The 27,467-nt window shown below is 40.4% G+C and overlaps 3 protein-coding genes across 12 annotated transcripts in view; 1 reads left to right on the forward strand and 2 right to left on the reverse strand.

Annotated features, from left to right (window-relative positions):
• PLAA (phospholipase A2 activating protein) overlaps positions 1 to 3,772 on the reverse strand; it is a 35,322-nt gene extending 31,550 nt beyond the window's left edge. For 2 of the 3 annotated variants that reach the window (XM_089488023.1, XM_089488016.1), the window contains exon 1: positions 866 to 1,099. In XM_089488023.1, the coding sequence (XP_089344149.1) occupies positions 866 to 1,017 (152 nt within the window). In that variant the 5' untranslated portion in view covers positions 1,018 to 1,099. Of the gene's footprint in view, positions 1 to 865; positions 1,100 to 3,725 lie in introns of those variants that run through there. The other variant, XM_089488031.1, reaches the window with a different exon arrangement.
• IFT74 (intraflagellar transport 74) overlaps positions 1,227 to 27,467 on the forward strand; it is a 67,438-nt gene continuing 41,197 nt past the window's right edge. The window contains exons 1-8 of one of the 8 annotated variants that reach the window (XM_089488059.1): positions 1,227 to 1,328; positions 4,413 to 4,554; positions 7,639 to 7,774; positions 12,180 to 12,228; positions 13,980 to 14,078; positions 16,403 to 16,463; positions 16,780 to 16,839; positions 18,025 to 18,086. In XM_089488059.1, coding sequence (XP_089344185.1) covers positions 4,435 to 4,554; positions 7,639 to 7,774; positions 12,180 to 12,228; positions 13,980 to 14,078; positions 16,403 to 16,463; positions 16,780 to 16,839; positions 18,025 to 18,086 — 587 coding nt within the window. In that variant the 5' untranslated portion in view covers positions 1,227 to 1,328; positions 4,413 to 4,434. The other 7 variants (XM_089488044.1, XM_089488053.1, XM_089488066.1 and 4 more) reach the window with 7 other exon arrangements.
• On the reverse strand, positions 19,113 to 23,051 carry LRRC19 (leucine rich repeat containing 19). Its single transcript, XM_089510120.1, has 4 exons — positions 22,968 to 23,051; positions 21,950 to 22,460; positions 20,415 to 20,606; positions 19,113 to 19,420 (listed from the first exon to the last, which is right to left on the reverse strand). Exons 1-4 carry the CDS (start codon positions 23,049 to 23,051, stop codon positions 19,113 to 19,115), a joined length of 1,095 nt encoding a protein of 364 aa, XP_089366246.1.

Consider the following 27,467-nt stretch of genomic DNA (forward strand, 5'->3'; position numbering starts at 1 on the left):
TGTTAGGGGCTCAAAACCCTGGTGAATATGGGGGGGGGGGGGATGCAAATAACAAAACCCCTATGTTTTTACCTCTCTGGGAATCTCTGGGTCCTCCAAGGCTGCTCTGGGTTCAACTTCCGACAGACACTGAGCATAGGACTGCAATGGAGGAACTTCAAAGGGCTGGTGGAGTGCTCTCTCTAGGAATAATCTCTAGGCCTTTCAGTGCAACATTTAAAGATGACCATAGAGTTGCACTGGAGGACCTAGATATTCCCAGAGAGAACATATGAATCAAATCTGTGAATAATCGAAGCCACAAATATCAAAGCCATAAATATGGAGGGAGGAGTGTATTTATATTTTGTTTGCTTTGTAAACCACCTTGATCCTGGTGGAGAGGTGGCATATAAATACATTTATTATTATTATTATTAATTCCCAGGATTCTCTAGCACTGAGCCAGGGCAGTCAAAGCGGCCTCAAACCGGATTATTTCCGCAGTGCGTTTACTGAAACCAGCCCTGGGGATTCCATTCTGGGAATTGTAGTCGTGTGCGACCCTTGTCTGTCAGACAGAGAGAGAGAGCACTCTGGTGCCACAATAAAACTACGACTCCCAGCATTCCCTAGCACTGCAGTGTGTGTTTAGGACCTTAGTTCCCTTGAAAGCCCTTGAGTCATCCATCCTGGTTTCCTGAGACACCTCCTTCAGTATAGCTCCCTTTTGAGAAACTCCCATCCCCACTGAACTCCCTTCCCTTTTAGTACTCCTGGCCATGGCATTCTGGGAGAGAGAGAGAGAGAGCGCTCTGGTGCCACAATGAACTACACTTCCCATGATCCCCAGGGTCATCAGCCGAGGCACGGAGTCCCCACCGACCTGTCCGGGGCCCAGAGGCGGGCTGTCCTGTCCCGCGACACAGAGACGAAGGAGCCTGCCGGGGAGGGGCAGGAGCTGAGCCCGCGCACGTCCAGCTCGTGGCCCACCAGGGAGCACCGCAGCCGGAAGGGCGCCTCCTCCGCTTCGGCCATCGCGCCCTAGTCCTGACACAGCAGCACCGACACAGGAAAAAGCAGCAGCACTGCTGCCGGCGGCCACACCGGAAGTGGCGTCACTCACAATGCACCGCGCGCGCCGGGAAGACTACCATTCCCATAAGGCAACGCGGCACCCCTACACACGTGGTCCTCCAGGGCTTCCTCTCGCCTTTCGTTGTTTTGGACTTCAACTCCCAGAAGCCCGAGACATCCAGACCTATACTGAGCCATTCTGGGAATTGAAGTCCAAACAAACAAAGGGCCAAAGTTTGGGCATCCTTGACCAACACTGGAGAAATAACGCGGTTTGGCACGGCTTTAACTCTTTGTCTGGCTCAAGGCTATGGAATTCTGGGAGTTGGAGTTCTGTTTTGACTCCCTTTAGTTTCTCCGTATTATGTGGCTTGTATCTTACATTAATGATCTTCTGTTACGAGGTTTTTTAATGGCAAGTTTCTTCAGTGTTATTATGTTGTTGTTGTTGCCATGGCATCCTCTGAGGCTGAGAGAGTGTGACTTGCACAATTTCGCCCAGTGGGTTTACATGGTCCGGATTCAAACCCTGGCCGCCAGAGACCATCTCCAACCACTACGCCACACTGGCTAGCATAGCCACAATGGAAGAAGGGGTGTCGCAAAGGCTCCCCCCACAGAAGAGTGTTAATAAACAGGCAAAATAAAATATGCAAAGGGATCTTAAAGCAGCTTGAGACTTATATCCACACTGCAGAAGTAATCCAGTTTGACACCAGTTAACACCACCATGGCCCAATGCTAGAGAATTGGTAGTTTTGTGACACTGTCAGAGAGTGTTCTGGTGCTGCAACGAACTGCAATTCCCAGGAATACATAGCATGGAACCATGGCGGTTAAAGTGGTGCCAAACTGGATTATTTCTGCAGTGTGAATGCAGCCTAGGAAGTTGTAGCATAAACTTTTTGGTGAACTGAAACCTTCTTCTTCAGAGCTGGTTTATGCAGAAGGCACACAACAGAAACAATAAAGCTAGTAGGGAAAGAGGAAGAAAGACTCAGGCCCAAAACATACTGCGGAAATATCCCAGTTTGAGACCGCTTTAACTGGATTATTCCTGCAGTGTGTGTTTTGGACCTCAGTTAGAGAAACCCTGAGTCTGCAAGGCCTGAGCAGGGCTGCTGATAATAGTAAGGTGTCTGAAATATCCTAATTTGAGAGGGCTTTAACTGCCCTGGCTCAATGTTAGGGAATCCTGGGAAGTGTAGTTTGTTGTGGCACCAGAGCTCTCTCTCTCTCTCTCTCTGACAGAGAAGGCGTAAAAAGTCCCACAAAACTACAGTTCCCAGAATTCCCTAGCATTGAGCCAGGGGCAGTTAAAGAGGTCTCAAACTGGTATTATTATTATTATTATTATTATTATTATTTCTGGCTCTTAGAGAGGCCTCTTATTCGTGATGTTGGCTTTAATGGCAGTTAATGTTTGTGTCACAGCCCCTTTTCCTCTGAACTCTCGCACGTAAGAGGCCAATTTGTGGGAAAGGGACTCAGTCAGTCAAATCTCGCGAGAGGAGGAGGAGAAGGGGAGGAGAAATCAGCCCGCCTCTCCAGCGGCGTTGTGTTGATGACGAGAAAACCGTGCCTCCGCTGGTTGGCTGGCCTGGTTGCTAGGAGACGGCTGCTAGCGCGAGGAGAGGAGGTCGCGAGGACGCTGGTCGGTTAACGGTCCCTGCTTTGCTTTTTGGAGGGGGGAGGGGGCAGGAGCAGGTAAGATAGAGATTAAAAAGGGTGACAATAGACAGTAGTTATTGAGAGCCAGCGTGACGTCATGGTTTGAGCGCTGGACTAGGACTCCTGGGGTCCAGGGTTCGAATCCCACTGGGTGACCTTGGGCAATAATAAGTAGTCACACTCTCTCAGCCTCAGGGGAAAGGCAATGGCAAATCTACTCTGAACAAAACGTGCCAAAATAAATAATAAAATAAAATAAAAACATTATTATAAGGTCGCCATATAAGTTAGAGATGCAGGCACTTTGGGCAACTCACACTCTGGTTGTGGCTGCAGAAACAATCCAGTTTGACACCACTCCTGCTCCAAAACACACTGCAGAAATAACCCACTTTGAGAGCACTTTAACTGCCCCTGTGGCTCTGTGCTATGGAATCCTGGGAATTATAGTTCTATTGTGGAACCAGAGCGCTCTCTCTCTGACAGAGAAGGCTCAATGTCTCACAAAACTACATTTTCCAGAACATCCTAGCATTGAGCCAGAGGGAGTTAAAGCAGTCTTGAACTGGGTTATTTCTGCAGTGTGAGTGCAGCCTATAATCATAGAATCATAGAGTTGGAATAGACTTCAATGGCCACCCAGCCCAGCCCCATCCTGCCATGCAGGAACTCTCAATCAAAGCATCCCCATTGACAGATGGCCATCCAGCCTCTGTTCAAAGACCTTTAAAGAAGGAGACTCCACTAGAGACAGCAGTGGCATTTCGGAGAATCACGCCAGGAAAACCTCGTGATAGGTTCGCCTTAGGGTCGCCATAAGTCAGGAACAACATGAAGGCACACAACAACAACAACAACATATCAATATTAATAACACAGGCCTGCAAAACCGAGGGTCATGAAAACCTTTAAAAACAATGTCCTGGCTTCATAGGAATTTGGCGTTCTCAGTCCCAAAAGGGCCTCAGCTTTGTTCAGTTTTGGTACAGTTTTCTCACCACTTTGACGTTTCCGTGTTGTCCTATGGGACTGAATGACCTCCTCCTGCGAGGAATTATCCTTCAAGGAGTAAGAAAGGGGCTCCGGTCTTCCACTACTACACTTTGAAAGCGCTTTAATTTGCTGGTACAAAACACAAAAAATCCGTTCAAAAGCACTAAGAGAAATGGCACCGGAGCATCCTTGTCTGCACTTAATGAAAACCGAGTAATGTCTGGATCGATAAAGATAAATATGTGAATGGACTGTGTGTGATAAGAAGAGTTTATTCCTGATGTTTCGTGTGCATCTTCAGAAGATGCCAGCCACAGATGCTGGCGAAACATCCGGAATAAACTCTTCTAGAATATGGCCACATAGCCCGAAAAACCCACAAAAAACTATGGATGCCGGCCATGAAAGCCTTCAAGTTTACAACAGATAAATTGTTAGAATTAGGACATATCCAATTAAAAGGGTCAGTCATGTAGATCGCTTGCAACAAACCAGGTGATTTATTCCAGAGGTTGAGGGCTGCCATTGCATAAGACAGATATGTATCTGAGCTTTAAAATGATTTGATTTAAAATGGTTTTTGCAATCAATAGGTGCCTCCTAACAACGGATCCTAGAAAAACAAAGAAGTTTTACGTTCATTACATAAACACAGAAAACTATAGCATGGAATACTCTATGTCTCATTCCAGAAACTGAAAAGGAAAAGGAAAAATGGCAAGTAACCACAAGCCTCCTACAGCGCGCCCATCTTCAAGAGCCGGACAAGGGCTGGGAGCTCGGCCGTCGTCGTCTTCCTTACGGCCTCCATCTGCAGCCTTACTTGCTGGAGGAGTAAGTTAACCCCCCCTTCAAAAATCTGCTGTTTCTGATGATTGATTATTTATTGAAAACGAATACTTTTTCTATCATATGATCTTTCTTTTGTGTTTTCTTAATTTTGATTTTGTTTAAAACTTTGAAAAGTTTGGCCTTTCCCCCTCCATAATGCATGTTCCTTTATTATTATTATTTGTAGTGTACATGGCACCTGTCAACACAAGATACACAAAATATAGGCTCCCCTCCAAACACCTTATCCTTTTATAGTAGCAGCTAAAATCTGATTTGTTAAGTTGTAGAAACCTGATTTTCTTGTCTGTCTTCCCCCAGCCCCCTCTTGTGTCAAATGCTGTCTTCTTTCGTTCTCCTTTTAGCTTGTAAGCTTATGTGACGACCCAGAGTCCCCGGTTACACAGGATTTTTCTCCTGCCTTTCCCTAACTAATCCATCAGAAATTTTCTTCCATCAGAACTACCTTATATACTCGACTATAGGTTGACCTCATATATAAGTCGAGGGCAGGTTTTGGGGCCGAAGTTATGGATTTTGATATGACCCGTGGATAAGTCGAGGGTAAAACTTAGGGGCTATAACAAAAGATCTTAAGGATGAAGCAAGAGAAAACAATTACAAAATTCCAGTGGACATAATTGTTTGTGTTCATACTAAAGGCAGGATGGATGAGATAACAGAAGGATGTTATAACAGATAACAGAAAGAGATAACAGATATCTCAGGATGGATGAGATAACAAGCCAATGCTTCCAGGACAGATTATGCTCTTGCCTTTCACGAGAGATTGGGTCTCTTTTTTATAAGAGTTAAAGTACAGGACTTACATTGACCCATGGATATGTCGATCCAGGTTTTTGGAGTCAATTTTAAACTAAAATTTCTAGACTTATACACAAGTATATACAGTATTTCCCTAACCCTGGGTCTTCCCACTTCCTTAAGCTGCTTTACTATAAAGTGTTTTTAATATATTTGGTAGCATGCTTTGGATGTTACTCCTTGTAAATTCACTCCTTTGTGAACAAGAAGAAAATAACTTTTATTTACGGACGGAACTTAGGATAGTATCTCTTGTGGTAGTTGGTTCTCAAGGCTTGTTATTACAATGTGTACATTGATTCACTTGTAACAAATCGACTTTGTTCCAGTACATTCAGTGACTTCAGTTACACTTCAAACTGTGTTTTATTTCTTTAGATTTCATTGCATTGCCCCCCCCCCCCCCAAAAAAAAAGCTGGCACTCCACGGCTCAAAGAATGTACCCATATATACTCAATTATAAGTCAACCTCATGCATAAGTCGGGGGCAAGTTTTGGGGCTAAAATTATGGATTTTGATATGACACGTGGATAAGGGGAGGGTAAAACTTGGGGGCATGTAACAAAGGATGTAAAGGGCAAAGTTTACTGTCTTGATGCAGAAATATCTTATTCAGATCCTTCTAAGCCCAATTCCTTTTGACACTCCTTTGAGGGGAAACACCAAAGAGGTGCCGTTTTCCCACCCAAGCATTCAAATAGGCCAGAAGTAGCATCATGGTGGAAAGAGTAGAGAGGGTTGATGCTTCTTTTAGGTGCTCCCAGGATGAACTAAACTCTTACCTTTTGCCACTCTACTCAGAGAAGGAGAAGAGTTAAAATACACTACTTACCTTGACCTATGGATAAATCATCCCAGCTTTTTGGGGTCAATTTTTTGATAAAAATTTCTAGTCTTATAAATGAGTATATTCCATAATGCTTTAACTAATTTCACAGGTCTTCTTTTGTCCTTTTGAATCTTTCCTCCTCATTTGGGAGTCTGAATCCCGTTAAGGCTGATTTCTTATTCCCAACCACACTCCTGGCAGTTGTGTGACACACTCCTCCGTCTTAACAGCGCTTCCTCCTTTTTATGGCTGCTCATCAGGCAGGCCCCCACATTTTTGCCAGCCTGACTAAAATTGGCCAGTGTCTCTCCACTGTACTCTCTGATAGTAATAGTAATAACAGCACAAGCAGTGACATGGATCCTGATGTCCGGTCTTCTTTCCAGATATGGACTCTTCCTTTTCACAACCTCATATGTCCACAAGTACTTTCCATAGCCACAAGAATAACTTCAAATCCAGTTCATATATTCCAGCTATGTACAGTCAGTATGCAAAAAGATCGTGCAGCAGCTTTGAGACTAACTAAAAGACAAAAGTTGTAGCATGAGCTTTCATAGACTTGAGCTTGCTTCCTCGGATGCGTTTGGTCAAGTTTGCTATGGACAATTTTTTGTTCTTACTGTTTTTCCATCCTGTACTGTAATGAGATCTACACCCTTTTGTTACCAACTTTCTTTTGTTCATGAAAGAGCCACTAAAGTCCTAAGTACATAATATTAATATGTGTAATCATGATAGTTGAGAGCAGCAGGTGGAAGTAGGAGAGTGCAATTTGTGAGAGAACAGTTTGCTCCAAATCAAGCCACAAACAACTCATATTCTACACAGTTTCAAATATAGGCTCACCCTTTCAAAATTGCTTTACTGAAGCTGCTTTTGAAACTTTTTAAAAAATGTCTGCATGGGGTCCTGTTACATTATTGATGGGTAACATATGGCCTGTGGCCTGCTTGAGGCCCTCTGCCCATTTTTTGTGATTCTGGAGCCCTACTTCTGTTGTCAGGGGAAAATGGGGAAGTGGTGCAAGGAGAGGAAATAATTTTCTGGAAATCACTCAGAAAATACAAACCCCCATAAAGAAAGACATATTATTTTCCTTCACTGAAAATATGTCTGGGGCTATCATTTTGAAAACCAAAAGTGAAATTCAGGTCAGTACTGTTCATTAAAAAAAAAACTGAGGGGAAATAACACTTTTCCCAATACCATAGCTCAGGAGATATTCTAGTGGATGAAAAATGCCCAGTGGATCCAACAAAGTTGCCCACCTCTGGATTATATCCTTTTCAAATAGAGTTAAGCTCTTAGTGTTCCTCAGATATCAAGACCTTGGCCTACTAAGTTACAAGAAGGAATAAACAAAATGCTATCTTCATTGGGAATGCTGTGTTAGTTATTATCTTTTTGTGGATTCTGTTTTTGTCTCAGATTCCTCCAGGCACCGCAAGGCCTGGTACCCGTGGTGGATCCATAGGAACTGGTGTGGGTTTATCTTCACAAATTAAAGTTACAGACCGTCCGGTGACACACCAAGGTCTCAGTGGAATGAAAACAGGAATGAAAGGTATCTGAAGATATGAAAGCACACACATTGGCCAATTTTAGTTTGATCCAGAACTTTGAAAATTAACTTTTTTATTACAGCTCCTAGAAACCGGGGAGCTGTAGTGCAAAATAAGTGACTTCCGATCTGTGGTTTGAATATGTCTGGTCTTTTTATGTAAAAGGAAAGGAGAATAGGATTAAATATATTTATTTTATTTAGAGTAGTGCACTTGACCATGGTTTTGAAGGACAAAGCAAAGTAAAATAGGCCCTTGACATCCACAAGGCTTTGGTTCCAGGACCCCCCTGTGGATACAGAATCCATGGATGTTCAACTCCCATTAAATACAATTGATTGTAAAACGGTGTCCCTTATATAAAATGGCAAAATCAAGGTTTGCTTTTTGGAATGTATATATTTTTTAAAATATATTTAAAAAATAACTTGAAAGAATCCATGGAAATGGATACACAACTATAATTTTATTAACCAAAATTTTATACTGACGTACTGAGCCATCTTCTGGAAGTATCAGTTGGAACTCAGAATGATGGAACAGCACCAATAAATCAGTTGTAAAAGCTGGTCAGGAGATCTTGAATAGTTCTTATGGTAAAAGAGCAAAACAATTAGTTGAATCCAGACTAACTCAAACAAAGAATCAGAGTTAGACGAAGGCCATCCAGTCCAACCCCTTGCCATGCAGGTATACACAAAGCACCACTGAAAGATGGCCATCCAGCCTCTGTTTAAACACATCAAAAAAGACTGTTTGAAAACATTCACCGCACTCCAAGAGAGTGTTTTCCACCGTCAAACAGCTCTTACTGTCAGGAAGTTTTTCCTAATGTTGAAGTGGAATCTCTTCCTGGAGCTTGCATCCATTGTTCCACGTTCTAGTCTCTGGAGCAGGAAAAAACAATCTTGCCCCATCCTCAATATGGCATCCCTTCAAATATTTAAACAGAGCCATCATGTCACTTCTTAATCTTCTCTAAACTAAACAAACCCAGGTCCCTATGTCCCTCCTCAGAGAGCATGGTTCTCAGATCCTAGAGCCAAGATCCAGTGAGGATAGATCACTGCCAGCATAGCTATGCTGGTGTTCTGGGTGGAAGAGTGATGTTATCTCCTCCACCTCCCCCCCCCCCCCACCCCCAGCCAGGTATGTAAGGGCAGCTGGTATCTTCCAGTAGAAACTCCACCTCTCCCAGTCCCTGATTGGCCATAGGGATGCACTTGGAAGCTGTCCAGAAGCTACTCCTGGGGAACAGAAGAGTCAGCCATTTCCCCAGACATGGGTGGAGTATATTTCTTGGGCATGGAATACACAGTGCAAATGAAGTGGCTTCTGGCTGCTTTGGGAGTGTGGCATTTATACAACGCACGCCCTGAAAGCAACCCAAACCCGCTCCAACACCACGCTCTGGTACTTTGGACCAGAGCAAAGAGGAGTTGGATTAAACCAACTGCTGGTGGCGCAGCTTGAGATCTGCTATGGCCACCTGCTTTGGGAGTAGGTCGTGCAGTCACCACAGTCCCAGCCAGATTGCATTCAGAGCAGCCTTTGACCACTCCTTCCTGGCCATCTGTTTCACCCCTTATTTCCTACTTGTGCAGGGACAGCGAGATGACTCCCAATCTGTAGCTGAGGAGGGGATCAGATTTCCACCCAGATATCTGTAGCAGCCTTTCCACATCAAGCACAAAGATGTTGCACAGAAGTACAGGCTACCTCCTTCCTCCGTGTCTTTGAAAGTACTTACACTGGTGTGCCTAGGCAATAAGCCACCTACACCATTATAAACTTTCAGTGGGGTTTATTCCCAGGTAGATAGCTATAGGAAGACAACCTTAATTTCCATTGGAATCAGAGGGCCTTAGAATAGATATGGCTATCTTTTAACATTGATATCCATGTCCAACTAACCTAGCTTACAGCCTTATCTCATGACAAAAGAAAGCCAAAATGGAGCAAGAGAGAAGTAGTTTTCTCCTTGCTTCTCCACATGTCATCAAAGCACTTGGTCTGTCTTTTATCATGTTGGAAAAATTGATTTGGCAAAGGCACACTTTTACAACCATCTCCCTTGGGAAGGAGAAGGGAAGTGCTACAACAGCATATGGAGAGGCAAGGAGTGGCTTCTCTGCCACTCTATCTTGTCAATAAGGATCTTAGAAATTTAGAGTGCTAGAAATTTGATTTCTTAAGTGCTTTAAGATGATGAGTTGCTTAGGTTATTTGTATTATTCTTTTAGAAATATACACTCTTTATGATGATTTTGTTATTTTGCATGAAAACTACCACTGGATCTTTGACCTAAATCCAGTACAGTCGTTCCTCTGTATTCGCAAGTTTTATGGGCAAGGGACCCTTATGAATGCAAAAAAATCTCACAAATAACCCCTCCCCCAGTTACACGGTGACAGGGAGGGGTTGGAGAGGAGGGGGAGTGCGCATGCACATGGTAGCATTGATCTTGCAAATCATCAAAACCGCGAGTGCCAAAGCTGCAAATATGGAGGGATAACTGTATTGTCCTATCCATAACAGAATATAGAAATATAGGCGGGTTACAGACGGGCAGGGGAAGATGTCTTGAAGGTGTCTTCCCCTGAATACGGAGCCTCCAGACCGCCCGCCCCCGGGGCGTGGCTAAGGTGTATGGGGCTTCCACACTGGGGGTAGTGAAGATGCCTCACCTGGGGCCGTTTCTTACCCACAGCTTCCATACCGCCGCCTCGCAGGACGCTGCAAAGAGAGAGGCAGCTTCCGCACGGGCGGCCAAAAACGCGGCTTTTTTTTCGTTTGCCGGCTGGCGGATGCGCAGCTGCGCAGCTGCGGCGGCCAACACTGGCGGCAGAAAGCGTATGTGCACATTTAAAGCGCCCAGACCCCTTTAAACTTTTTCCCCTGCCCTACCCAAGAACAGTGGTGGTCTCCTGCCAGCTGGTGATCAGCTGGTGTTGGCATCCTTGTCCGCTTGCACGTTGCCAGTGTCACCAGCATCATGGATGCCTCCTCTCCTTTGGTCCCCGCACTCTTGCTGAATCTGCAATGCACAGCCACAGCTGTCGCTGCTGCCACCGCTGTCCCCCTGCCATCCCCCATCACCTCCCTTGTACATATGTAAATATTTAAAGCAGGGGTAGGCAACCTGCGGCCCGCGGGCCGGATGCGGCCCGGCGAGGCCTTGGGACCGGCCCCAGCCCAGTCCTGCCGCCGATTGCCGCCGGGGCCTTTGGGGCACAATTGTCTATAGAAGTCTCAGAAACATGCATTTATATTAACATTTAAAAAAATCAGCAATTTTTTTCACGTGTCCTCCATTTTTTTAAAAAAAAGTGTCTTCCGTTTGAAAATTTTGTCCTACATTTGTCCTGGTTTATTTATATATTTAATTTTTTTTTTAAAAAATATTTAATTATTTATTTTTTGGCTTCGGCCCCCCAGTTGTCTGAGGGACAGCAACCCGGCACCCGGCTCAAAAAGGTTGCCTACCCCTGATTTAAAGTTTTAGTGTTTTTTTATTGTTAGGTGAAAATGGCGCAGGAATGTGTGTAGGGGTTCACTTTAAATTCCAAACTTTCCCCAATTCTAGCAGCGCATGCATACATGTTGCTCTAGGGTTAGGATTACAAGCATTAAAATAGAGTGCAGCTGTGCTGCAGCTTCCACGTCTGCATGGCATCTGACACTCTAATTAGAGGCTCGGTGCAAACTGCGCATGTTGCAGGACCCCGGCTCATTATGCGACGCAGCTGACTCGGAGCCTTTAAACGGGCAACTTAAATTAGCGGCGTAACAATTCTGGCGTACCGGTGCAGCAGCTTACAGACGGAGATGCGCAGCTGCGCAGTATATAGAAAAGAAGCGGAAAAAAGCGGCACCTTTTTAATGCTGCTTCTTCCCGCTTGGGGCGTGCAGGCGGCGTGTTCATGGCGGCATTCAGGTAAGGGCCGTCTAAAGGCTATACCTTCATGACGTCATGAGCACACCCCTTTTTGCCCGTCTGTAACCCGCCATATTCTATTCTATATAGGCTATAAAAATGAACGGAATCTGTTATTCACAACTAACTCAGGCTGCATCCACACTGCAGAAATAATCCAGGTTGACACCACTTTAACTGTCATGGCTCAGTGCTGTGGAATTCTAGCAATTGTAGTTTGTTGAGGCATGACAGAGAAGGCTGAATTTTTCACAAAACTACAATTATCAGAATTCCTTAGCATTGAGCCACAGCATTTAAAGTGCTGTCAAACTGGATTATTTTTGCAGTGCAGTTGCTGCCTAAGTCCCATCAATCTTCATAGATCGGTTCTAGGTAGGACTAACATTGGGTTTAGTCTGTTATTAATGCAATTGTTTCTTATTATTTATCTAACAAATTGATATCTGTTCTTCTTGATATCTATTAGGGCCACAGAGGCAAGTTATGGATAAATCCTATTATTTGGGAGTGCTTAGGTAAGTGAAAGCCATTTGTCAGTGGTGTTTGCAGTATTACTGAGTTAAAGAGTATACAGTTGTGTGAAGAATTGTATCCTTGCCCAATCAGATGTTTAGTGAGACCAGGCTGTGTACTGTAGAGGGGTGGGAAGTAACAGCACTCTACCCATCATTTCCCTGCTTGATCCTTCCTGGCATGCAGTCTCAGATGCAGATGAGAGAAGGACTTTACTCTTCTGTCCCTAAACTCTGTATTTTTTCCCCTCACAGTTCAGCCTACCATTTTCCCATGCACAAAAATGGCCCCAGAAGTCTCATGTTCCATTGTGTCTTCTAAAAAAAAAGATCTGCTGTTTATAGAACTTATCTTGTATTTGTTTCCTGTTTATGCGTGCACGTCTTTGTTAGACGGGAGATGTCATTCAAAGCCATTAGCTTTGCTGAGCTATTTTTTGTGGCATTTTCCTTCTGTAGTTATAAGGAAGAAAATATTTATATTTTATATTACAATATATTTATTATATGATACTGTAAATTTTGTTCAGATTTCTTTTGAAGAGGGGAAGGGGATCTGTACCTTGCTGCTTTCAGAAGCACTCACCCAGATAAGGGTTCCTCACTTATCAAGCTAACTGTAAATCTATCAAGTCAGAAGTTTAAATGCAGACTAGAAGAAGGCTAGAAGAAGTTAAGCCCTCCAGATGACATTAAACTTCCAGCATTCCTCAACATTGGGTGATAGTGAATGCCATCTAACAATATCTGACCCTTCTATATAGTATAAACGTTTGTTCACAATTCTGTAATTGCTGTTTAAAAATGTATGTTTTAAACAGACTTTGATCATCATGTGCTTTTAAAAAATTGATTTAACAACTTTAGGTTCCTGAATAAAATCCATTTCAGAAATGCTGAACCCTCCAGTTTTTATTTAAAAATTAAAGCTGTATTTTTAAATAGTAAGGATAAAGTAGTAAGTGGGCCCTTCCCTTAATATTCCATGTATGCTCGTACCCCATTGAAAACAATGGGGTATGTGTTTGTGGCGGCACACGCACCACAAGCATGCATGCTATATGTTTTACTGTTGCACAGCTTCAGCGTAAGCATGAAGCCGCGTATAGTGCACCCACATACAGCGTGGACGCACTGTATAAATAAGTGTAGAGCTGGTAGATACATTCAGAGTAGGATTTGAGGTACAGTCCCAACCATCCAACTCTGTTTAGAGTGCCTTTCCAAGCTTCTAGAAGAGGGATAGGCAGCAAGGCAGTAAGTTGTTGCAGGCCCCAAACATGTAGAAATGCTAAAAATACAGGAAATAGAAAACAAGTTCCCTGGACAGGCACTTCAGGTTTTGATTACTGGTGTTTTCAGGCAGTTGGAGTTGAGTCCCCAGTGCCACCTTGAAAAACACAAGGCCTGAAGAAAAGAAATTATCTGAAGGAATAAGAAAATACACATTCTTCAAATATTTTTTTTCCTTTTGGCTACTCCTGTTCTAGAATAATGGTGACTATGGTGTAACACAGTGGTAAGGAAGCCATCGCTTCCTGGTGTTTGATTCCAACTCTCTTGATTAAGGATGGTGGGAGGTAATGCAATGAAATCTAAAGGTGCACATTTTCCCATTGCTGTTGTAATACTATTTGTAGAATTGAACTATATGCATTAAATTAGGCATCGACTAGAGTAAACTATATATTGTGTGAATTACATATAGGGTGAATTACATATCTTATAATGATCACCTACTTATTTTTCAACAGAAGCAAAATAAATGAGCTTACCACAGAAATTAACAAACTTCAGAAAGAAATTGACATGTATAATCAGGAGAATTCTGTCTATCTATCATATGAAAAAAGGTGAGCAAAATCACATTTATTATCAAAATCTGTAAATATGATGGTCTTCATTAAAATTAGTAGGGGAAAGTAGTATGGATTTGTACACAGGTTTCTTTTTGGGAGCCCTGGTGGCACAGTTGTTAAATGCCGGTACTGCAGCCATTCACAGATACAAGGTTGTGAGTTCAATCTTGCAGGGCTCCGGGATCCACTCAGCCTTGCATCCCTCTGTCAGTTGCTAAAATGGGTACCCAGCTTGTTGGAGACAATTAGCTTACACATTGTAAACCACTGAGGAAGTGTTTAAGTGCACTAAGCGGTATAGAAATGTACTTGCTGTTGCTATTATATTAAAACATTGGAGAACTAGCATGGGATTATGATTTGAGTGTTGGATTAGGATTTAAGGGTTTGAACCCCCATTCATTTGTGGAAATCCACTAGGTGACCTTGGGCAAGTCACACTCTCTCTTCAAAAGGAAGGAAGCAGCAAAACTCTTCTGACTAATCTTGCAAAGAAAAGCCTATGATAGAGTCACCAAAAATCAGAGTGAACCTGCTTTAATTGTATTTTCTTACACATGTGATGCTGTCTAGTAATGGCAAAATGCTAACAGGGGACAGAGAAAAGGCAGAATTACTCAACACCTCTTGGCCTCAGTCTTCTCAGAAAAGGAAAAGGGTGCTCAACCTGAGGATAATGGAGCAGAGGACAGAATAGGGGAATTTCAGTACAGAATAAGTAAAGAGATAGTACAGAAATATCTTGTTAATCTAAATGAATTTAAGTCTCCAGGACCAGATGAACTACATCCAGGGGTATTAAAAGAACTGGCAAATGTAATATCGGAACCATTGGTAATAATCTTTGAAAACTCAGAGAGAACAGGAGAAGTCCCAGCAGACTGGAGGAGAACAAACATTGTCCCCATCTTTAAAAAGGGGAAAAAAGAGGATCCCAACAATTATCGTCCAATTAGTCTGATATCAATACCAGGAAAGATTCCAGAGCAGATCATTAAACAGAGAGTCTGTGAACATTTAGAAGGCAATTCCATAATCACAAAAAGTCAACATGGGTTTCAGAGAAAGAAGTCATGCCAGACAAATATGATCTCTTTCTTTGATAAAATTACCAGCTTGGTAGATGAAGGGAATGCTGTGGATATAGTATATCTTGATTTCAGTAAGGCCTTTGACAAGGTTTCCCATGACATTCTTGCAAACAAGCTTGTAAAATGTGGGCTAGACAAGGTAACTGTTACATGGATTTGTAATTGGTTGACCGGCCGAAGCCAAAGGGTGCTCAACAATGGCTCCTTTTCATCCTGGAGAGAAGTGACCAGTGGGGTCCCACAAGGCTCTGTCCTGGGCCCAGTGTTATTCAACATCTTTATCAATGACTTGGATGACAGAATTGGGGGCATGCTTATCAAATTTGCAGATACACCAAATTAGGAGGAATAGCTAATACTCCAGAGGACAGGATCAAAATTCAAAATGACCTGAATAGACTAGAAAGCTGGGCCAAAGCTAACAAAATGAACTTCAACAGGGAGAAATGTAAGGTACTGCACTTAGGGCGGAAAAATAAAATGCACAGATATAGGATGGGAGACACCTGGCTGAACGAGACTACATGTGAAAGGAATCTAAGAGTCCAAGTAGACCACAAGTTGAACATGAGTCAACAGTGTAATGCAGCAGCTAAAAAGGCCAATGCAATTTTAGGCTGCATCAATAAAAGTATAGTGTCTAGATCAAGAGAAGTAATAGTGCCACTATATTCTGCTTTGGTCAGGCCCCACCTGGAATATTGTGTCCAGTTCTGGGCACCACAATTCAAAAAGGACGTTGAGAAACTGGAGCATGTCCAAAGGAGGGTGACTAAAATGGTGAATGGCCTGGAAACCATGTCCTATGAGGAATGACTTAGGGAACTGGGGATGTTTAGCCTTGAGAAAATAAGGTTAAGTGGTGATATGATAGCCCTGTTTAAATATTTGAAGGGATGTCATATTGAGGAGGGAGCAACCTTGTTTTCTGCTCCTCCAGAGACTAAGACCTGGAACAATGGATGAAAGCTTCAGGAAAAGAGATTCCACCTCAACATTAGGAAGAACTTCCTGACAGTAAGGGTGTTCGACAGTGGAACACACTCCCTTGGAGTGTAGTGGAGTCTCCCTCCTTAGAAGTCTTTAAGCAGAGGCTAGATGGCCATCTATTGGGGATGCTTTGATTGGATTTCCTGCATGGCAGGGGGTTGGATTGGATGGCCCTTGTGGTCTCTTCTTACTCTACAATTCTATGATTCTAATTTATTTTTTTCCCTGTTTTCTTAGAGCAGAATCCTTAGCTAGTGAAATCAAGGAGTTTCAGGGACAACTTGCAGACTACAATATGGTGCGTTTTTGTTTTACCTATTTTTTTGTAATGGTTTAACACATCAAAAACACTGTATTTAGGTTTGCATCACACAGATTCTTTAAAATAGGTTTTCTGTTCATTGCTTTCCTGATCCACTTTGGACACCAAAGATGGAAGATTTAATTTTGAATTGCATAGATTTTAAAAAAATATTCTGTCTAGCCATTGCTTCCCTTATCCATTTTAATCCAACATATGTACATCGAATGAGAAATGTTACATACCAGTAGTCTGTTTAGTTGTCTAGTTATGTTTTTATGTAGCAGTTAATTGGGTTTGTGTTTTATTTTAGCTGGTGGATAAGCTTAACACCAATACTGATATGGAGGAAGTAATGAGTGACTATAATCTGGTAAGTATTAAGATTGCATTTTGATCTCAGTGTTGACTGTGTTTGAATTTTTGGTTTATCATCAGCTATGTGCTGATTCCCATTTGAAATTCACATTGGTGGTGTTAAAACACTGTAGGAAGAGGACGGTATGGCTAGGATCCAATAATGTTGCTCATTGAGTGAACTCCCACAAGGGCTGCATGGGGAAGGAGAAAAAATCTGCATCACATTAATGGTTGGACATTTGTATTGCTTGATTTAGGCTTGTAGTTAATTCTCATTAAGAGTGTACAGTAACTGTCCTTCCTCCTGGCCAGAATATCCTTTTAAAAATAGCATCCTACTTTTAAGAGAATGTGAAATGCCACAAATTTTCCAAGTAAAAGGAACTGTGCAATATTTATTTCTCCTGAAATGGTAGTGCAGTGGTTACAGAAGTGAAATATTTTACCACTGAAGCAACATGAGATAAAAAGAGACCTCTGATGTCTTGTATTCACCTGACCTTGCCAGAGGTCACAAGAAGCCCAGGAACAGACTTCTCTACACATATCCTAGCTGGATCTGATTGTAGTTTGTTTGGAAATGCTGTGTTGCTTGCAGCTTTGGGTGCTAGAAGTATCAGGGCCTGAGGACTAAATTTGTTTGCTGCTTACTAAGGCACCAAACAGAAACCTCTTTTAATTCCCATGCTATTAATCTTGTTTTTAATTCTACTCTCTTCTTTCATTCTGTGCTTCTGCACTATGGTGTTCTATGTGGAATATTTAGAGTGGGCCTATTGAAATCAGTGGCACTCAAGTCCACCATAATTAAAGTCCCATTGAGTTCAGTAGGTCTGTTCTAGGTTTGTGAGTCTGAATGCAAATACTTCATTTATTATTTGTCTTAACTTATTTTATTGCCAGTTCTCCCAAGAACCTGTCATAGGTATGGTATAAATAAATGTTTGTGGAGATCTGTTACTTCATTCAATAAAGGAGTTGTGTTATTTGGATGCACAACTTAGCTGTTCTGCTTGTGAAATAAAGGCGTATTTGTTATTGCCCTAAATTCCGATCATCTTTCAAAGCCTGATCTATAGTTTATAAGCAGTAATAACAAATACAGGAGAATAAAAGAAACAACAGTAGAAACAACAATAGAAATAGCTTGTCTTAGGATGAAGTTACTGTTTTTGTTTGTTTTTTGTCATTTTAATAGCTGAAAGCACAAAACGATCATGAAGCTCAAGGCATTGACATTATATTTACCGAAAGACAAAAGTAAGTGTCTGAATTAAACATTTCAGAATTGAAAAGTTCATAGGAGTGGTCCTTATGTTGTTATGGTGCCAAATATAACTTCCTGGGGCTTGTTCATGTTAATGCTCAGGACCTTGAAGACCTGTGTCTCCCTTCGCACTTTATATGTTTGCTACAGCTAACCCTGGAAATTTCCACAGATATTGTGAAACAACAGTAATTTCTATGTCCACCATATTAATCCTTAAAAAAATTGTGTTGGGAAGTGAGGAGAAAGAGAGTGTGGCAATGGTTACTGTTCAATCAAAGTGCACATAATTGAAGTTCTGATAAATTGGGCAAGAAGAGGCCCTTCGCAATTCAGTATGCGTCTTTCATGCCCAATATTTTAGTTCAATTCATTCACTATGAGATAAATACTATAGCTGATAAGTTCAGCCACAGTTGTATGGCTGCTACTCTGCAACTGAATTGATTCTAATAATAAAATAATAAAAAGGCAATTGTATCTGCTTCAGAGCTTAACTTCCTAATAAGGAAACAGATTTTGCAAACAAATACGTAACTTTTTCCACATTGTGTTTGTACAGTGTAACAAAAACAATTATTTTTTTTAAAAAACTACAGAAGTTAAATATTGTTCTCTGTTCGTGTGCAGATTTCATTCCTCCACCAGTGATAGTTGCCTTTTAAAACTCTTAAGGCAGACCTTTTTAATGACTTGCCTAATGTGGATCACTGAGCATGATGAACACCGGTTTTCCTGCTGAAATATACACAACTATGCTTCTCTTTCTTTTACTCAAAGGAAATGCATTAATTTAGATATGAAAAGCTAGATGATCCACTAACATGTCACTGAGTAGTTGTTTTTTTCTTTGCAATAAAATCATACATCTACATTAAATCATCCATTCTTTGATTAATCACAGACAGTGGCAAATTAGTTTTAGCTCCATAGTTTATAGATCTGCAACTACTACAGCTCTCTGTTGATATTTTATGACAGAGGAGTGATGTTTTGTCTGCGGTATTTATAGTAAATTTTCATGATTCAATGTATTTATCTTCAATAAATCCATCATCTTCTGGAACAAATGAGTGAAATTGCTCAAAAACTGTTATAGACTCTTCTTCATAGTTATCTGGTGTCTGTGGAAGTGCAGACATATGAGGCGTGAATGTTTCTTCAAACATCTCAGGTTCGTCTTCATCCAGACGGCTATGATTATAGCTAATCAAATAACGGTACCACACTGGAAACTTGATGGCCATAATTATCAATAATGTTGTGCCAACAATAACTACTAGGACACCCATCAGAAAGGTCCAGCTTTTTCCAGGGGGTTGAAAACCTGCATATTAAAATAAATACAATAAATACTTTAAAGCGTTTATCTAAATTTTTCCTTACCAGCCCTCTGCAAAGTAGGCTGGCTTTGAGAGGGCATCCATCAGTGATTTGGTTGCTTAACATGAAACTTCCCTCTGTTTTATCTTTTGCATCATAGCAAATGCTATCTTTAGAAAGCTTGCCTACTAATAGTTTAGAAGTAAACTTAAATTGAATGCTGTAAATTTATAAATAATATTGACAGCGATCCATGTTTATATCATTCATCAAGTTAAGTGTGATGCTATATGAACATCATAAAGTGAAGCTTTATTGCTTTAGATCAGCTGAGGTTACAGCAGAAACGGAGAGTTAACAGAACAACTTGAATTTCCAATTTTAGTATATGTGCTGTCGAAGTGAGAACAACTTGAATTTCCAAGCTATTGAAATCTCATTACTGGCCTGATTAATCTGAAGTTAGCAATATGCATATAAATCTATCCAATGTCTTGCATTGTAGTATTCCCAGTGAGTAACTACTCTAGAAAAGGCTTTTTCATAGTTTTGCACAAGGTTACACACAATTATTTGAATAATGTGCATAGAAATCCAAAACAAAGTTGTATTCATAATATATCTCAGGCTATCATATTTTTAGCATTTAAGTGGCTGTTAAAATATTATAATTTACATGAGGGTTTAATAGAAATAGTACCCTTAAATCATGACAAGGGTTGGCTTCTTGGCAAATTTTACAAAAATTCTTCCTTCAGAAAGCTCTAGAAAACACTTGTTTCCTTTTAAAAAAAAATAAGTTGTGAAATCTGCTTTCACTCTTTTTTAGGAAGAAGAATTTCCTCAAACACTTCTTTCTTTTGAGGAAATTTAATGTTTTAAGATATGAATCAATAAAATAATTCTTGACATTTCTTCTAGACCTGTCTTATTTCTGAAAAATATGGCTCCAACAGCAAAATACACAAGCACTTATAGTATCTTAAACTAAAATGTACCTGAAGATAATGACTTTCTAATTGTACCATTGTATGCAGCCAATACAGTATCATTGCTTGAATCATTAGACTGGAAAGGTATGGCGGTTGCTTCAGTGGTCCGTCTCTTCGGACAATTTGTTAGAAACACTGTTTTGATAGGATATTTTTTCAGACTGCTTGGAGAAGCACACACAGTAGTATTCTCATTTTCTGAAAATATAAGCAATTTTAAAAACTATGAAACAATATTAAAGTGTCTGGCCTATGCAATTATACACAGTGAACCTCATCTCTACAGATAAAACTGCTTTGAATGGACAAAGCAGAATGATATATGCCAGGGTCACAAACATTAGTGTTGTATTGTATATAGTTTATTCTGAATTGATTTATATTTAAATTTTCATTTTGTTTAACCACCACATTTCAAATATATGAAATATGTTTCACAGGCATGTGCCATCATCTTGAAGCCTGGTTCAATAAATATTTAATTCAAAATTAATTTTTTTGCCAGAATTGCCAAATACTCCTTTGAGCTAGGCAGCTTCGAATATCACCTGTAGCATTGCCAGGCATATCTTGTTAAGCTATTCATCTGTTTAACCAAAATCCTAAACATGTGTACCTGAAAGTAAACCCTATTGAACTCAGTGGATCTTACATCTGATTAGATGAACACAGAAGTGCTCTGGTTTCATGGAACCATATTAATCTGGGCATATTTCTGGATCATAGTACAGCCATTTTTAAAATCAAATCAATTCCATTACATAAAAAGACTGTTTTTAAACAAGTTGGTCTGCATGTGATGTTAAACTGTAATTCAGCATTGGGATGGAGAAACACACTGCAGAAATAATCCAGGTTGACACCACTTTAACTGCCTTGGCTCAATGCTAGGTAATTCTGGGAACTGTAATTTTGTGACACATTTAGCTGCCTCTATCAGAGAGCTCTGGTTCCACCCTACATTTCCCAGGATTCCCTAGCACTGAGCCAGTGCAGTTAAAACGGCCTCAAACTGGATTATTTTATTTCTGTAGTGTGTTTTGGACCAATGTTGGCTGGGGCTCATGGAAATTAAAATCCAGTGATATCTGGAGAAGTACATTTCTTCATCTCTATTTTTGCACTATGTGCATGAGCTGGAACAAGCCTGAGCAAAACTTTATGGTCCTATGCTCCCCTCTTGCATTGCTGGCTGAAAGATTCTTGATAATGTTTAGTGTCAGTTTTTTAAAAAAGCTTATTATGGTCTATATAAGTCATTGATCACACATTTAAACAAACTGATTAGTTTAACAAGCCACCTTTCTTATTCATGGGTTGAAGCTGATTTGTTAAGGAACTATTGTGTTGTATAAATCAGCTCATTCTTATCTTTGTAATGAATATTTTTTAAATTGGAACACTTTCTTGGATAATGGCTCCCAATTAAGAGAAGTTTGGATATTTCTACAGTCACATATCCATATGGCCCTTTCATTACAACACAAATGAGTATCATATATATAAAATCATTAAAATCCAAGACATTTTGTGACACTTACCCATAGTTACATTGGTGTTATTCAGCCAATCTTGCAAACTAAGGAGGCCACATGAACAATTCCATGGATTTTCACTTAATGCAATGCTGATTAAATTAAGTGATACTTTAATATCAAAATTGGCCAGGCGGTTTTTTTGTAGATTCAAGATCTTCAAACTTCCTAGCAGTGTAAAAACATTAGAATCTATTTGTGCAATATTATTATTCTGAAGATACAATGCTGTTAGTTTATTTAAACCAGCAAATGCTGCTTGTTCCACTGTTGCGATAAAATTGTTACTGAGATCTAGAACTGCTAGTTCTGAAAGACCATTGAAGCTGTAATTACGCAAAACAGCAATAGTATTATTATTCAGGTATAGTTCTTTGGTATTAATATATTTGTGAAGACCTGTTATTTCATTCTCATTCAAAGTAATGTTCTTATAACTGAGATGTAGTACAGATAAGTTTTTGTTTAGGTCAGGAAGGGGGGGAAAGGTGCTTTTTGTGGATTGCGTAGACTCGACCTGTTAAATAAAGAGAGAGAAAATGATTATGAAAATAGCTTAGAAAAATAATTAGCAGGAAAAAAAGAGGACATTCTATGCATACATCTGTAATTACATAATATTGTGAAAACCTTTATTAAAAATACTGATTTAATGGGAAGGATCCAGTGGAACTGGGTTAAAGCAAATAAAGAATTTAATAATCATTTAAAAAAGGGAATTGGAACTGCTTATGTTAGTGGAACTGGGAAGGAAGAGATCTGGTCCCGCTTCATGCACATGCACACACACATGTACTCACAAACACTGTACTATTTAGGCCTGCCCTGGAGAGCTTGAATATAACTTATTCCTCCTTCATACCCTGCAGCTGTCTATGCATTTTGCTGTTCTGTTGCATTCACTGTATGATCCAAAGCCAGCTTGTGTGTCTTGGAGTGTATTCAATGGATGGGAACTGGCTGTTAGCACGTTTTCTAGGTAAAACCTAAAAGAGCAATAGCTATATTTGATAAGAGAACTTACCACTGGAGAAGTAGTGTTGCCTTCACTAGCAACTGAGTGTCCAAAGACAGCTGTAACCAATAGCAAGAGCCAAGGAAGACTCATGTTTGAAATCTGTCAATTTGGAATATTAGATACAGGTTATCAGTTGAGTATTCACAGATATTCAGATTCAGTATGATAATAAATAGGTAGCCAAATCAGTTGCTTACCCATAGTTTTTTATAGGGCAAATTCTGGTCAGAAAGGGTATCAGAGTTTGATTGCAGTGCCCCAAGTGACTCCACTGACTAATAATCAAGGAACTGAACAGGAATCACCTAGCACCACCCTCTGAGAGCCCTCCAGGGAAGAACAGAGCCACTGTAGAACTGTACACTTGTCCTTCCATATTCGCTAGGGTTAGGGGCACATAACAAAAACACCAGGTTTTTATCTGAGAGGACACCTCTCTGGGAATCTACCTCCTCCAGTGCAACTCTGTGGTCAACGTCCAACAGACACTGACCATAGAACTGCACTAGAGGAGCTACAAATGCCTAGTAGAGTATTCTCTCTAGGGATCTCTATGTCTTTCAGTGCAACATTTAGTTAAAGTTGACCATAGAGTTGCACTGGAGGACCTAGATATTCCTAGAGAGATACAGTTCAGTTCCCAGTGTAGATCATCCACTAAAGTTACCAAAGCTGTCTCTGTCTCATAACCATGTCTGAAACTAGACTGAAATGAATCAAGATAATCTGCCTCGCCCAGGAACATGTGAAGTTGAGAAGCCACCACTCGCTCTAGTACCTTGCCCCCAAATGGGATAGAATCATAGGAATTAAAGAGACCTCAAGGCCTATCCAGTCCAGCCTGCTGCTATGCAGGAGTAAGAGCACCCCTGACAGATGGCCATCCAGCTTATGTTTAAAAAACCTTCAAAGGAGATTCCACCCCTCTCCACTGTCAAATAGCTCTTAATGTCAGGAAGATTTCTAATGCTGAGCTGGAATCACTTTTCCTGTAGCTTGCATCCATTGTTTTGGGTCCTGTTCTCTGGAACAGTATGATGGAGACTGGCCTATAGTTATCTAATATGTTAATCTATAGGGAAGGTTTTTTTTTCTCCAGAAGAATTTTTCAAAAAAATTTTAATGCCTCTGTGGGTTGTTTTCTTTTCTCTTTACCACAGAGGCATTAATCACGTGCCTTGCCCACTCAGCCAGTCCTCCTGCTTAGACTTGTTCAGAAAGTAATCCAGGATGAATCCGAGTTTAATATCTTCTGTTCACATGCATCCCGAATGCATCAAGTTAAGTTGGGGAAGGGGCTGCCACCCCCCCCCCCCCACACACACACACACACATTTAATCTGGGATAATCAGTACTGTTTTTTTCCTGAGTATTTTTTAAAAATTATTTATATCATTGGCAGTGTGAATAACCAGTGCAAATAGACCCAATTCAGGATTAAACTCTGCATGCCTTCAATGTGCTTTGAATACATTTGCATTGTCGGCTCCATGTTTATTTGAGTGCTTGTACATGTGAGCAGCCAAAGTCCCAGAGATGCGTATAGATGTGGTTCCATAGTGTGAATACCATACCCAGAATGTGTGAGTGAGGTCATTTGCATCTTTCCATTAAGAAAATGATGTCTGAATGACCTTTTAATTAGCCAGAAGGGCCTAGGTTCTAGTACACATGTGGTGTTCTCACCTCTCTAAAGATCTTGTCCACATCCTCTTGACTGCAGAAATTGAAAAGTATCTATTAATACTGGACAAGCAAGAGCCAAGGTTAATCCACCTGAAGAGTATCAACTCTGGTGTCTTGGGCATTGAACAAATAGGCCAAATGAAGCAGCTTCCAACCACTATGAGGGTGTGGTGTTTAAATGATGCATTCCCCAAAAGTGGCCCGAAGCCGCTCCGATGCTGTGCTCTGGTCCTTTGGACCGGAGCAAAAAGAAGCCAGGATAATTTGGCACTTGGCCATACTAGCTGGGGTCAGTTGCGGCAGCCTACTTTGGAAGTGGGCTGTCTGCCATTCCAATTAATTCATATATTTTCATATATTTTCAATAACAATAATAAAAAAACTTGTTTTTCTCAATTGAACAAATTCTTTTCTTCAAAAATGGGGGGGGGGGGGTAGCCATTCCGGATTTACAATTATACTTTACAGCTTTTCAACTATCGCATCTCATGCGTAAAAATGGAACTTAATGTAGATCTACACACTTATTACAACAATTAAAAAAACTATCAGGAAAAGAGATTAAAGAACTAAACAACCCTTGGCTTAAAACTACTATTGAGATCTGGCAAAAATGGAAAGATATTCTCTCTCCAGAATTGTCACCTGATTGTCCATTTTTATATCACCCAAATTTTTTATCATGTAGATAAATTCTGGCAATACAAAGGTTAGGAAGAAAAAAGAACTTATGAAATTAAAGATCTCTTTAGGAATAATAAACTCAAATCAATTAAAGACTTTAGATCTTCTTTAGATCCATTATGGATTTTGTGGTTTCAATTTAAGCAAATAAAAACCTTCTCCTCTAGCTTGCTCAAGAAAGGGGAAAGTTTGAGATCTATGACTCCCTTTGAAAATGTATGCAATGACTCTAGTGGAAATAGTAAAGGCTCAGTCTCCCACATATATTATCTTATATTGAAAAACTCCTATCAGGATACCATATGTACTAAAAGATTGTGGGAAAGTGAACTGAAAATATCACTTTTGGATTCAGATTGGTATGCTATCTGGTCATCTTATGTATTGAAATCAAGATCAGCTTTAACTAGAGAGAACTTTCTAAAGCTAGTACATAAATGGTATTTAACCCCTATTAAAAAAAATCACAGATGATAAATTCTATATCACCCCTATGTTGGAGATGTTGTCCAGTCTTAGGGACCTATATCCATATGTGGTTAGACTGTTTTAAAATTAACCACTTCTGGCATGACGTGATCAACCAAATTGCTTCAATTACAAAACAAAAAATAAACTTTTGCCCCGATCTTTTGTTATTTTCAATATACACAAAAAGTAATAAATCTTTAAAAAAATAGGAAGTTGATCTCTTTTTTTGTTGACAGCTGCTTGATTAGAAGTGGCCAATAATTGGAAAACAGGCTTTGTATCCCTGGAGAGCTGGTGGGAACGAGTTTGGGATATTTTGAAATATAACTCAAAACAACAAAATCAAAGACCCTTTCAGGAAAAATGGTCTCTTCTTATAGATTATATTAATACAAATTTTATATTCGTTTCTCCTCCATCTAGCCACTGTTCTCTATGGTCAGATTTATTTTAAATAATTTGAATTGTGTAAAACCTTAATAAGAAATTCCTTATTAATTTTAATAAGCAAGGATTTTCAATGATTTCAAATTCTTTATACCATTGTCTTATGATTGTGAGATTTTGTATGATATATTTGGAATAAATTTTAGGGGGGGAAAGAGGAAACAAGCAAACTCAATTGACTTTATCTGCAAAATAGTGAGCACATTCTTGTTGAGTGGCTTACCTTCTCCTCTGGACCAGCTCATAACAGATCCCTGATCACTCAAAACAGCCCTGCTAAACTGTTCTATGCATCTGCAGTGGTTTTAATCAGAAACACCATTTTGCTACTTTTGTTGCCACACCATAGGCCTTCAAGTAGTTTTTAGCCAGTTTTAGACTGGATTCACTGAGTTTTCTGCCACTGTCACTCTAGTCTCTGTCTCATTTGTTCCATTGCTGCAGGCTCCTTAGTTCCTATCCATGAGACCCTTGGGAGCTATCATGGCATCTGCCATGATCATTTCTCCATTCCAAAAAACCAACCAAGGCTTCGATAGGATCCCCTGCCAAGGCAGTAGGAAACTCCCCAAGAGCCATCAGGAATCCATCTGGATCCATAAGCCTCCTGAGATGGTCCATCTGAGGAGGTTGTGTCCGCAAGCCTAAACCTGACCAAGAAGTAATCTGTCCATGTCAATAGAACAATAGAAAGCTCCTCCATTCCTAGGGCTGACCAACAGGTTTTGGGGCTAACCAACAGGACTGAAGCTTAGAATAGTTAATCTATGTGTAATAACTAGGGTTATGAAAAAAGAGATATCATCAATTCACAAAATTTCTTACCTTATTTTTTCTCTCTGTAATATTAAATCCTTACTTGTGTGTTTTCCTGTGGGAAAAAAAGAGATGAAAGGTGCGCTGTGACTTTCCTAGCTTTCAGCCCTTTGTACCCAATTAGGCAGGTAGTTTATAATAAGAAAATACACAACAGTTTTAGCAAAAGATTGACTAGACTGGGTAATTTCTTATGTCTTTATGATTTAAGAGGCTCTCAACCAATCAGGAAGGATTAGGTCATGTTCATGAAACAAAGCTGGAGGTGGGGTGAGCAGAGAGTATAGTAAACTACTGTTAGAGTTTCCATTAAAGCTTGGTTATAATAAATGTAAGCAACTGAGGTACAAAGTTTACTTCTTCTTGGATATAATTATCAATGCCAGTAAAAACGTCAGCCT

The sequence above is a fragment of the Sceloporus occidentalis genome, unplaced genomic scaffold (assembly GCF_023333645.1).
Source record: "Sceloporus occidentalis isolate IW3139 unplaced genomic scaffold, rSceOcc1.0.p SCAF_1, whole genome shotgun sequence".
NCBI lineage: Eukaryota > Metazoa > Chordata > Lepidosauria > Squamata > Phrynosomatidae > Sceloporus > Sceloporus occidentalis.